The sequence below is a fragment of the Numida meleagris genome, chromosome 4, assembly GCF_002078875.1.
Source record: "Numida meleagris isolate 19003 breed g44 Domestic line chromosome 4, NumMel1.0, whole genome shotgun sequence".
Taxonomy (NCBI): Eukaryota; Metazoa; Chordata; class Aves; order Galliformes; family Numididae; genus Numida; species Numida meleagris.
Genome location: NC_034412.1, coordinates 45,155,678 through 45,168,687, shown reverse-complemented (window position 1 = coordinate 45,168,687; position 13,010 = coordinate 45,155,678). Strand labels below are relative to the sequence as shown.

Here is a 13,010-nt window from a genome sequence, read left to right as displayed (position 1 = left end):
GCAGCCCCGGCACGGTGGACTGAGAGCCCGCGGCGGCGGAGGAGCGTTTGCCGGGCTGCCGCCAGCGTGTCCCCCAGCGCCGGGCCGGGCTCGGCACCGGGCCCCCTCCCCGTCGCCCCGGCTCGGGTGGGGGCTTTTCCCGCTTCCCTTCTTTCTTTCCGTCCCTATGGAGCAGCCGCCCCCGCCGGTCGACCATGCCTAGGAAAGCGGGGAATGGGCAGCTCCCCTTACCCGATGGCTGGGAGGAGGCGAGGGATTACGACGGCAAAGTCTTTTACATCGACCACAACACCAAGCAGACCAGCTGGATCGACCCCAGGGACAGGTGGGTGCGAGGCGGGGCCGCAGCGGAGTGCTGCCGGCCTGCGGCCGCCGAGCTCGGGACAAAAGGTGGCCGCGGGCGCCGAGAGCGGCCGGGCCGCCCAACAGGTACAAAAGTTGGCCGAGGGGCCGGCCGCCATCCCGGCCCCCGCCCCGAGCACGGAGCCGCTCCGTGCGGCACCTCCGGCCTCCTGCCCGGCCGCCCCGGCCCGAGGAGCGCCGCGCTGTGCCGGGGAAGCGGCCGCAGGCCTCGTGTGCCCGCTAGGCCTCGGCACGGCTCAGCCCCCCGCCAGCCGCAGCCTCTTCCAAGTCTGAAGGCTGCAAAAACTCGTCTCGAAAACGCTTTGGTGAGCGGCGTGGGCAACTCGCGTGCTGCGAGTGCGTGAGTCATCGAGGCAGGTCTTCCAGCTGCGGAGAGGCGGTGGCGTTCGAGATGGGCGGCGGGTCCTGCCCCTGCTAGCCGTGCCGCCCGGGTACCTGCCCTCGAGTTCTGGCCGCAGAGCTCCTGAAAAGTAATTGGAAGAGAGAACTTTGTGCGTGTGTTGACGTTATTTCCGTACTATGTATAATATACCATTAAAAACGGTCCGTAAGAGTTGTTGGAAACTTAGGGAAGGCATTATAAATGTGTGGAACAAGCTGTCCTGCATTATAAATGAGGGCCTGGGTTTGTGTTTCTCCGAGGCTGGAAAGGCAGTTGTGAGGAGCCTGCTGCCGGCTGCTCGCACAGGGAAGCGGTGACAAGCAGCACGCGCTGCACAGGCCCGCTCCTCTGTCACACTTGTTGCAGCAGCAAATTCCAGCCAGGGTGAACTTCGTGCTTAACGTGTTTTCAAGTGCAAAGGAATTTAAATGCCTTGTAAATATTAGTGAGGTGGTAAAGTGTATAAGATGGTGTTGTTTATTACACCTGTGATAAATTGGCCTTTTCGAGTCATTGATTTTTATTTTTTACTGCAGACAATAAAAAGTTCTGGCTTTACTATCTCTAGGAGTAGCATATTTAAAGAATTAGTCGGTGTTAAACTTTTAATTTCTGTTTGCAAAGCAGATTATGAGGCGGTGCAATCGAGGTGAGGCAAAAAGTGAAATTTGAGAACCTACTTGTTATAAGAGTGCCTCAGGAGTATACTAATGTGTTCTCTAGCCCTGAAAAGTTCATGGGTATGCGTACTTGGTGGTAAAATTTGAGTCTTCGCTCTTATTAGGAGGCTACACAGCTAAGTGAGTAGCAATGGCCTGCTTGCCATCCTCAAGGTACAGGATAAATATTGTTTCATTAACACATTGATTACAGGTGAAGGAGAAATCAAGTCCTGAGACTTGATAGTCTGTCACGAGAACTAAGGAAGTAAATGCTTTTCTGGGAAAGTGCGGTGTTTGAAATAATTGCTTACCCTTGTCAGTCACGGAAAACAAGCAGAGGGATTTTGCACTGTGTAATTCCTAACTTAGTATACATGGTTCAACTGTGAAGCTGAATTGCCCACACAGGAGACAGACATGCTCATTTAATCTGCAGTTTACATTACTTGTATTTACAGTATCTGTATTTACAATCTGTTTGTATTGGTGACCTGGTTTGGAAAAAGAATTGTTTGAAAGCCTTGTGGTGGCTTTGCTTGAGAGTCCTTTGTATTTCCCAGGTATTTGGAGAATGTATGTTCTGAAACCATACGGACATAATGAGGGCTTGCTGTCAGTAAAACTGAGACGTAATCTTCCAAGTTTGTCAGTACAGTAGAATCTGGATTTGCGCTGTTACTAAGGCTTACCTTAACTTGTCAAAGTGAAGGTAATGCATTCTGCAGAAAGACTAAAGATGGTTTGATATTTTAAGGCTTTGTTTTCAACTTCTTTCTGTGATGGAGGTTAAAAAGTGTTCATAAAATACTTGTGGACCTAAAATCCTTCATTAGTAAAGCAAGAGTAGAAGAGGTATATCTGTATTGACATTTTTTCCTTCTGCTTTTATTATACAGCATTCCCTGGATATTTTTACGTAGAGAAGTCATGCTTGGTGTTTTAAGATACATTTTAATCCACTTTGATTTAGAAGATGCGAATGTTGGAAGCCAGTACTGTGTGACTTCTGCCATATGCCTGTGGGTCAGCAGGTGTATTTGGGAAGAACTGGGAGTCTCATTGTTACTGGTACAAAATATTCATGTCTAGAAAGAAACTGAAAGAGAAAATACCATATTCCAAAGCTTCTTGGAAAATGTCGTGATTTTTTTTTTTAATTTACCAATACTTGCTTCATCTGCTTTTCTAGGCATTCTGATAGTACTTGTTGCTGTGTATATGGTGTAGGTCTGTTACTGTGATGATATCTTTGTGTACAACGTGATGAAAATCTCACATCAACTTCAACCTTGAGGCTCAGTTTTTGTTTTGTTTTTGCCCTCTTCATTTCTCAGGGTAACCCCACTGATGTTAGCAAAGTTCACGCTTGCGAGGGCAAAGGTGGTTTGACTTCTGTGTTTTCAGGAGTGCTGTGACAGTTATTTGAATTGCTCTGTTCTGCAGTTTTTTAATGTTTTTCTCTTCAGCAGTGGTTGCTCTCTACAAACTCTTAAGCTACCACACTGATGACTAATGGTTGAAAGGGGAGGATACTCTGAGGTGGAAGTTTGAGGAAGAGGAGGCATAACAGTGAGAACATGGAGTTGTAGCGACTTTTTCACTGACTAAAAATATGGATGTTATTGCTTCTGTTTATGACTCCTCCAAGCTACAGCATCCTGAGAACTCACTGATCTTGTCAGTTCCTCTAGAACAGATTTATTGTAGCTGAATAGCCAAAAAATACTAGTTGTATCCTGCTATTACTTGGTAAAGTTATGAAAAGGCAACTATGGAGCAGAGAGGATAAGGCAGATGGAAAAGTGTGAAAGTGTTAGAGGAATTTATACTTCTCTTTGAAGCTTGCTTGGGACTCTTTCAAGTTCCTGGCATGCTGAGGTGTACAGTAAAGTGTTGTGATTTATTTATTTTTTTCTGATAGGCGATTAAGAAAGGCTGGGGCGGAGGCAGAAGTTTAGAAAGACAAGCTTTAATTTTTTCCCATCATCTGACGCATTTTAAGCGGGTCTTGTGTTTGTCATAGTCCTAGGTGGAACAAACAAAGTGGAACACCAGAGAGGAACAGAGCAGGAGAAGGGAGTCTCAGTGCCCTCAGATCTTTTGCAGTTGGGTGGGGTTTGGGTTTCTCATCAGGAATACCAGGCTTCTTGTGTCTTGGTTTCTGCATAGTAAATGGTCTGTGCTCCACTACTCATCATCACTGACATAAAATACATAGCTATATTAATATCTTCTCTAAAATGAATTCCACATCACAAATTCCACAGTTGCAACCTGTCTTTACTTAAATGTTTGTCTGCATTCACGTTGGAGTGGAAAGGAATGAGCTGCTATGAAAAAAAGCCCACTTTCTTCCTGCCTCCAATTCTCTTTCCACTGGAAAGAAGCAGCTTCCAATACATAGATGTATTTAAAGTCATTCATGATATACTTGCCCGAGAATGTTTCTAGGGGATTCGCTAACTCCGTAACCAAGACAGTGCGTGAGAAACATTGGATGTGCAGAAACCAGAGAGCTTTGGTAGACTGCTAGCAAGGGTTTTCTTAGTGCTGATGTGGAGAGGTAATGAAGTTTCCATTGCTGCTTTCATCTTCTGGGGAGTTGAAAACTCTACAGTTTCTGTCATGGGTTTCAGTTACTTGTGTGGGAGTTGTCAAAGTTAAATGTTGTGTCCTTTTCCTTTAGAAAAGAAGGATACTGTTACTTCGTGTTTCACCGGAGCTTGCTTTCTCCTGTCTTGTGGGCACCAGAAGTGGCGAAAAGGGACGGCGCTGAGATTGAAACTACTTGAGCAGAGATGGATCTTAATTCTGTTTTGAGTGCAAATCTTAACACTGCTGATGTAAGGTACAACTGAGGTGTCCCACTTGTGTAGCTGTGTAGTGGGATCAGACAATGGCTTTTTTCCCCCGCTTAGTATTTCCCAGTGTCTTCTCCTGCCTCGTTTCAGCCTGCGGTGTCATATGCTGTTCTTCATCCAAACTCCGCTTAACTTGCTCGTGTCTGCTTGTCTGTCCAGGAATGTGCATATTCTCTGTGAAACTGTCTGGTATCTCATTCCGGTTTCAGTGACAGGTTGGGAACTGCTTTTATTTAATTGATGTATATTTATTCAAAATAAAACCCGTGATGCAAGTTCTGAACTCGCAATGAGAGACTAGCTGTGCCTGAACTTCTGACACCTTTGTTTGTTTATCCAGTGTAAAGCAGAATTCCAATACTGCAGTGCTAATGTAGCTGTGATAGCATCAGACAGCGTTAAAATACATAGTGGTTGTGTGTGTGGGTTTTTTAACCAGCCTGTCAATTGCTCGGGGCTACGTGTTGTTGATTTTAGCGTTAGTGAAAATGGTGTGGTAACTCATATAACGCTTCTATTCTTTATTTCTCTGGGAGCGATAGGACCGCTCTATATCTTTCATCTCAGAGCACATAAAGTTAACAAGTCAGGAAATGCTGTGGAGTATTTGCTTATGTGTGCAAAGTATGCACCGCTGCTAGAGCCAAGGACTGTGACCTGTTACGTAAAATGGGGCAAGTGGTCTAGACTGCGGTTTACCCAGACCCACGTCTGTAGTACTTGCCTACTACAGCTATTTCAATTAAAACCTATCTTGACTTACAGGATAATGTTACCGTAGTTCTCATGCACAATGTAAGACACAGTTAATGAGAAATTGTACGCAAGGAGGAAAATACGCTCTCAAATGGAGCCGAGCTGATTACTAGAGATGTTTTCCTATTACAGTGTGGCTAAACAAAGGAGTCCTTCAGAACTACCTTATTTTTTCAGTGATAGGAAACCAACTTTATTTCGAAGTAATGGTTGTGAAGGAAGTTTTTGTCGTACGGATAGAGGTCTGTGTAGTGATCGAATAGGACAAATTACTTACAACTTCAAGTATTTGCTCAGGTTCTGTTAGTTCTTGTCTTATTCCAGTTAAATAACTTGTGTTCAAGCTTTTGGTGAAAATTCAGTGCTTAGTCATTTATTAAGGTTATAATTATGGATAAGAAAAGAAGATTCCCTATTTTCATTTACTAAAATTGATAATGAATGGAGACAAGTTGAATTTCATTACATGGATTTCACTGTTGTTGACACTCATTTAAATCTAGGAAGTGTTACCCATATTTGTGATTTCATAGTTTTTATATCATACAGATGACTAAAAATCAGAAGAGTACTCATGCAAATAATGGAAGAGAATGGAAGTGAACCAGCATATGGCAGTACTGCAATGGTGACACATCTTCAGACAGATGTGAATGGAAACAATGCTGAGACTTTAGGACTGCTATGCTGGGTCATATAAGTCCATATTAGAACAACCTATATATACAACCTGTATAAGAAGTGGAAAAAGCTTGCAGAGGGGTAATGCATCCCTCTGTCTGGACTGTCGTGGTTCTGTTTCCATGCTCCTGTCTTGCCAACCAGCAGTAAACTAGGGGATAAATAGTAAACTCAGAGGTGATTAGGCTAAAATGAGATGGGGCAAAATGGGAGAGTGGTCCTGCAGCGACAGAAGTGCAGATAGATCAACTTCACCAGCCATGGAACAGTGGTCTTTGCATCCACTTTTTCTTTTGAGTTTCTCCATTGGTCTCTATGTGTGTGTGTTTGTGTTCACCTTTGCTTTGCTGTGAAGCTGCAATATGGCCATCACAGGTGTGTTGATCCTAAGCATCTTTTCTGTCACTAAGAAATTTTTATGATATTGCAAACTTCTTATTGACCGTTTTAATGTTTGTTACTGTAAAACTGTGGAAGCCAAGAGAAACTGTCATTGCATGGTTCCAGAATTAGATTCTGTTTTGTGCCACTATTGACAATGTGCTTATGAATGGCTGATTTTTACTGTGTATGAAAGTAGATTAGAAATTCTGACTTTACTATATTTTATTCTTATTACTCATAAAGCGTGTTTTAAGGTCAACTGAGAAGTATCTCACCCTGAAAATGTTGTCCTGCAGTAAAAATAGGCAGGCAGAATGATGATGTAACTCTAGGCTTGGAGTGTTTTATTGGGTGAAGCAAACAGGAGCTGCTCATCTTCATTAATGCATTTGAGAGAGTGGTCTCTGTGGACAAATTGGCTTGTTCTTCATTTGGAAGAAGCAGCTGTGGGCTGAAAATTGGAGTGATACAGAAATTGTTTTCCCTTTGGTTGCTTTTTGCATGGTTTTTCTTTTTATATGCTTTCGTTCTATTTTGTTTTGAAGTAGTATATTTTGAGCTTTGCTGAATGCTCTTCCCGTGAAATTTTCTGTATAAAACCATCGGTAATAGTGAAGTTCCTACCTGATGAAGTCAATCTCTGGCTCTTGCTTTTTAAAAGGGTAATCAAAGAGCTTCTTGAGGGTCAGTGTTTTGGATTGTTTAGGATTCTGGGCTAGAGGCGGTATGTGAGTGTTATGAACGTATTCTGCCAACTGGAAGAGTCATTTGCATCTCATAGAACAAGATGGGATGCTATCCTTTGAACTTGAATACTGTTTGTACTTGAAAAAAGGCAACTTTATCTCATCAACTCGGAGTACTTAGTATATTCAAAGTAATTGTTTGTACATGTGAAGACATACATTGTCTTGGGAAAGCCTACTCCACATTAGTGGGAACTCTCCCCTGTAAAGTACCGCATGCTGGACCTGCTTTGGTGCATCTCTGCTGTTTTTTTTCAACTCATTAAATCCAACTTCAGTCTTCATTTGAAAAGCAGAGCATCTATACTGGGATGCCTTCCACAATATATGATTTGTTCTTATAATCAGGATTTCAATGTCTAGATATGTCAAACTTAATTTTACTTTTAAGATCTAGAAGAATCTGTATTTTCAACTAAGGTCCTGCTGGGACATTCCCTGTTGTATATTAGCAACTTTCTCCTGTTGTTAATTAAGGAAGAGTCCTTTGCGCACCTCTTGTTTCTTTTGAAAGTACATTCAAGTGCTAAACTGTACTCTTGGTCAGATGAGCTTATATGGCCTGCAGCGATGGCTGGTGAAGAACTACTACTGATTCGGTGCCATGCCCTTTGCTCTGAAGAGCTTGCCTCTGTTAGATGCTTGAGAATGTTTGACAGGGCTGCAGGTATCTCTGATCATATGGCAGATGAACTTATGATATTCTGCAGATGGTGCATGAGCACATTGTGCCATGCAGCAGTAAGTGTGCCCAAAGCACGATGAGTGCTGCCTACCTTTTAGACACGTGGCAGGTCTGTGTCTCGGTTGCATCTTGTCAGGGAACTGGATTTGACCAGAATACCCTGTCCTCTGTCCTACAGCTATATGGCAGTGGTTTTATTTTGATCGTGCTGTGGGGAGCACTTGTTATGGAGAAAGGGTTGTAGTGCAGTAAGGCTGGAGTAGCTGGGAGCTGAGCGGGGGAGGGAACATTTGAAAGTTTGGGTTTGGTTTGAAAGGACAGTGGGGAAAGTGGGACACTGTAATGGAATCTAATGTGCGTTGCATCTCTAAGCTGTCTGGGATTACTATTGCTTGTGAAGCCTCTTTGACCTTTATTGTCTTCTGTGTTTTCATCAGAGATGCATGTGATACCAATTTTTTTGTGAATTAAGTGACATTCCTATAGGTTGTCTGTCACACAGGTGTACACCTACTTTTCTTGTCAAATGTGTGCTGTCCATGGGGATTTGATTTCAATTTTAAAACATTTGGCTGCCGTGAATTGCACTACGAATGTTCAGTTTCAGGTGTCGTTACGTATGCGTGCTTCTTTGGCCCAGCACTGAAGTGTGCAATACATGTGTATATATGCGTTTTTCTGTACTGATTGATTTTGATTGACTTTATTCACATTCTCAGTTATAGACAGTTTTATTGTTTGCAGGATCTGACTTTAGTGTGTTCTTTTGCTGTTGTTTGAGACTTGTAGTAGCAAGTGCAGACTTGTGCTCTCCTTCCCTGCTCCTTTTTGTTTCTCTTCTTTTAGTTTGGATGCAGTTGCACAGCAGTGAGAGATTCTAGTTCGGAGTGCTGTGGCCTCCTCTCAAAGAGAGATTTGCAAAATAAGCTGTGATGCAAGTTTGAGGCACGCAGCTAGTCAGTACTACATTCCAGAGTGCACAGTGATAAACTGCCAAAACTGGAATTGGAATGTCCACAGGGTTGGAGAGAAAAACCAGAATACTGCTAAGATGCTGCAACCTCTGAAGGTCTGACTTGAATTTTGCTCCTTTGAAGTAAGAAAATAAATCATCACGTTCCTTTTTCTGTTCAAGATTGGAATGTAAATCTTTAGAGAAGCACCGGATTCTGCTGTGTTGCAATATGAATGTTCCTGTGCGGTAGAAGGTTGGCTGAAGCTTTTCCTATTTCCCATTTACTTGAGCAGTTGTCAGCTTTGTTCTGTGCTGAAGCAGCGAGCCGAGGTGGTGTTCTGGTGGGTTCCAGCATCAGGAAGGACTGTCGGCAGTGGAAGGATTACGTATTGAACGTACATTTTTCTGAAACATCAAGTAGTAAATGATTGTTCAAAGAGTATGCAATTCAAGATAGCAATCTGACAAGGAGTAAAGACCTTTTTCCATCATGTTGTGAATGTTGCAATGTTTGAAACGAACTGTTAATACGTTTGTAATCATTCTGCTAACTTGTAGAATGCTATGGCTGTGAATAATCATCTGAGACCTCTGCAGGACATTCCTGAAATAGTGTTCGAATGACCAGAGAAATTATGGGATGCAGCGAAACACACAAACACTGTATGCCTTCTAGTCAGGCTCTTGCAGCCAGTGCTTTGATGCTGCAGTAAGGAGGGCTTAATACTCAGGAATGTAGGTGTTAAACATGTTTTCTTCAAGTTTCTGAGCTTCAGATGTTCTTTTGTTGCTTGCTTGTTTGCTTTTCCTGGTGCTTACCATCCCCGTGCTCTATTTTTATATCAACTCTTTCAGAGAAAGACTTTACAGATCCGAAGCTTGAAGTTCAGTAAGGGATTGTCCTTAATTAGTTAGACTGCTGTGTTAGCAGTTTAATGAGATGACAATCCAGAAGGTGAATCGCTCAAAGCAAATTATTATGGTGACATGGGTTAGGCTTTTTGGTTCTTGTTTACATTCCTGCTTGCTAGTCTTGTTCTGCCTCACTTGCTCCCACTGCTTACAATGATGTAAAACGAGCCCCGGAGTTCTGTGCCATTGCAGGTCATTGGTTTGCATTCAGGACCTGGCTGGCCTGTTTCCTCAGAATACATGAAAGCCATTAAAACTTTATTTATCCAGGCAGGGTTTTGGCAAGAAAAATAAACTTCAACAAATGTAGAAGAGTTAAGGGTTTGGGTTTTTTTCTTTAAAAAAAAAAAAAAAATTTAGAACCTCCTATAGCTGTTATTTCCTGTACATTTTTGTTTTCTAGAGAAGAGAATCCTATTAGTGCTAAAAGCAAATATTTCAGAGTTTCATAACTTGCCTTTCCTACATTATTGACTGGACATTTGTGGGGAAACGTGGCATTATTGGGGGAGATCATCAAGTTAACTACGTACGATGTTTGGCAAAAAAAATCCTGGGTTCAGAGAAGTAATATGTTGATCTAATCTGTTTAAGTTCAAAGACAGGCCTTAATACTGTACCTCACATGAAGTCATCAATCCCAAACAGCTGTACCTTTAATGGAAGAATTAAATGATGATAAGGAGCTACAGGACAAGGGCACGAAAATGTGCTGTACTGGAATGGGAATTAATGGGGGCAGTGGGAGGTTGCCAGTGATGTGCTGCAGTATCATGACACTTGCTCCATCACTGCAGTAGTGTCCTCAAAATAATGTGAAGTTTTATTTTATTCTACCTGTCAATCCTACGTGCAAAAGTACAGAAGTTAGATTTCTTTCTCATTTTGAAGACTGTGCTGCATAATACTGAAGTAGATCTGATGCTTAGCAAATAGCATGTAATTTGAATTTTAGAATTTAATGGGGAAAATGTGTATTACCGCTAGTGGCTGGTTTATTAAAGATACCTGCATGAGGGCTGCGTTATTTGCAACGTAATCTTGACATCAATCCTACTGTATATACTAAAAGCATCTAGTTGTCATTTTTGTCTGTTCCTTCAAATGTCACTTTGGAAGGGACGGCGTGTTAGAGTTTGTTCCAGAAAGCACTTTCTGAGATAGAGATGATTGAAAACAACTCTCCTGAATGGCACCTTGCTGTACTTCACAGATCATAACAGCTTTTATTCGGCGCTGTGATTGTTTTTTAAATTACTACCTATGGATGAATACTTGAAAGAATTGCCCTGCTGGCTGCGTATTTGGTTTGATTGGGGGCTATCTTGAAGTTGCCTTTAAATTACGTGGGGTTCTTGATGATCCTAGCATTTTCTAATCTTTCTTCTGCTGCATGGTTTTCTTCCACCTATTCTTACAAGTCTAGGAAGAATAATAATTCTTTTCAATTTCAATAAAAAAATCATTTCAAGCTGGTGTATATAGAGATACTTCTTTCAAAACTGATGAAGATGCTGTTTTTTTTGCGTTATTCTTCCACCTGAAGACATAAACTATGTAACGGATGATTATTTTACTAATTGATGCCGATCGACTAGAAACTTTAATTACAAAGATGCATTTGTCACAGGGGAAGCTCCAAGTGACATCCATAAGAGTGGTGTACAAAAGCAATACCGTTTTAATACTTCATTAAAATATCAACATGGCAGTAATGTGCTACATGTTTTTCAAGGGTGGATGTTTCGTTGGACTGTCACTGAAAAGACAGGCAGAAGAAAAGCGAAGAAATGAATGTCATCAGACAGAGTGACAGTTGAAGTTAGTTGAAACATTTTGAATAAACAGCTTTTTTTTTTTTTTTTTCCCAAGAACCTGAAGTGTTGATAAGTCTGTATAGAATGTTACAGGCTTCCTTTTTGACAGCAGGTTTTGTGAGGGAGCTCTTCTGGGAGTGGGGAAGACTGGGAAGGTTTTATCGCTTGTTAGTCGGGGCACCGGTCTGGAATGTGGAAGAATCAGATTGCAGTCCCTGTCCGGATGGAGACTGATGCAGTGCTGTTGGAAAGCCAGCTCTCCGGGATGCAGGAACTGGTGCAGGTAGCGAGGCTGGGCCTGGTTCCATAGCTGCCACGACCTGAGGCAACAGGGAAGGGGAAATGCAGGTTTCACTTCTGAAAATGGAATGTACTGATTTTATTTTTTTCTGGAGGGGGAAAAACAAACAAAGGAATAAAAAGAAACAGTGCTGTAAAAACTTCCGTGAAGTGTAATTGTTGTCCTCTAGATATCATTGAGGTGTGCCTATCACTGGAAATATTTAACCAAAGACAATTTGTAATCTCCATAAATTCCTCTCAGATTTTTATCAACAGCCATTTCCAGCTTCAGTTGCCGTGCCCTGCGTGCCCTCTGTTTCTTGTGTATGATCGCTTTTCTTTTCATTCGGAACATACCTCAAGTGAATAAGCAGCAGATAGGAGTGTGATGGAAATCCACTCAGATCGTTCCATCTGTAGGAGCAGTGTGGGATAAATAAAGGGGAGGCGAGGGCGATGGCAGCAGCAGAGTGCAACGTTTCTCATGTGCTGAAGTTTGCCATACATCTGAGCTTGTTGGCAGCTTAGCAGCACGTGTCGGGCTGTTAGCAGCTGGCAGGAGGAGCATGATTTGCTCCATGCAGCCCTTGTTGGGTCTCCTCCTTGGGCCATGCACATAGGACTAGCCAGGCTTTCCTTCTGCAGATCCCTGAAAACTAAGTTCAGATGGTTCTAGCTGTGTTTTAGCTACCTTTGGCCTTGGAAATTGCTTTCCCCCTTCTGTTTTCTCTTTCTGAGGCATTATAGCAGCTGGAGGAAGCAAGACAGAAGGAAGCAAAGACGTGAAGGTGAGCATTGAAGTGTTTCAGTCCCTGTATTGTCTTAGCAGGGAGCTTCGTCTCTTATGGCAGGCTGCAGGCTTCCTCTGTACCTCTGTAGAGGGATTTCTCTGACCCTTCTCTGCCTCATTCTGTATGTGGCAACTGCAAGCCATGCTCCTTGTGCTCTACACTGTCCCTGCTGACAAAGAGACTTAACCATCTTTCTGCCTGAAGTGACTTTCCCAGGAGCATCTTACCAAATGGATCGTTTTGCTTGTGTCCTTACTGCCGCAGCGATTACCAGGCTGCAGAACCCATTCACTACTACCTGGCTAAAGGACTTTGGTTATAGCCTAAGCACGGTGCATGGCAGTGCTGTGAAGTTCTTTGGGCTCTGATTAAACTTAGGTTAGCAAAGGGAAAAGACGTCTCCCCGACGACCGGTGAAAGGATCAAAAAAGCTCTAGCCCGCTTTCTTCAGCTGGCACAGTGGATTGCCATGCTCCATCAACTGGACTAATTCCTCGGCTGCCAGTGAGGGTCACCAAGCACTGATGCTTCCTTACATATCTCCCAGCGCCTGCTTTCAGAGGGACAACAGGAAAGCAATCCAGGCTTGGAAAACAAGAAGCCAAACTCTGTTCCTTTGCAAACCCTGTTTATCTCTGATGTGCAAGGGTGTGCTTTCCTTCTGCAGGCTCTGGTCAAAAGAAGTCAGGTGTCACCACTGAAAGCCAAGCATGTTTTGCGAAGGCTTTTGAAA

General features: G+C 42.9%; 2 protein-coding genes across 5 annotated transcripts in view; one reads left to right on the top strand and one right to left on the bottom strand.

Moving 5' to 3' along the window:
* DCTD (dCMP deaminase) overlaps positions 1 to 370 on the bottom strand; it is a 55,119-nt gene extending 54,749 nt beyond the window's left edge. Inside the window, exon 1 of the mRNA XM_021397433.1 lies at positions 232 to 370. The gene's annotated coding sequence lies outside the window, so the exon portion shown is untranslated. The remainder of the gene's footprint in view (positions 1 to 231) is intronic.
* WWC2 (WW and C2 domain containing 2) overlaps positions 7 to 13,010 on the top strand; it is a 90,116-nt gene continuing 77,112 nt past the window's right edge. For 3 of the 4 annotated variants that reach the window (XR_002438942.1, XM_021397426.1, XM_021397425.1), the window contains exon 1: positions 7 to 325. Coding sequence is in view for 3 of the 4 variants with exons in the window: in XM_021397426.1 (XP_021253101.1) it covers positions 195 to 325 (131 nt within the window). In the remaining variant the exon portion in view is untranslated. Of the gene's footprint in view, positions 326 to 4,190; positions 4,256 to 13,010 lie in introns of those variants that run through there. The other variant, XM_021397427.1, reaches the window with a different exon arrangement.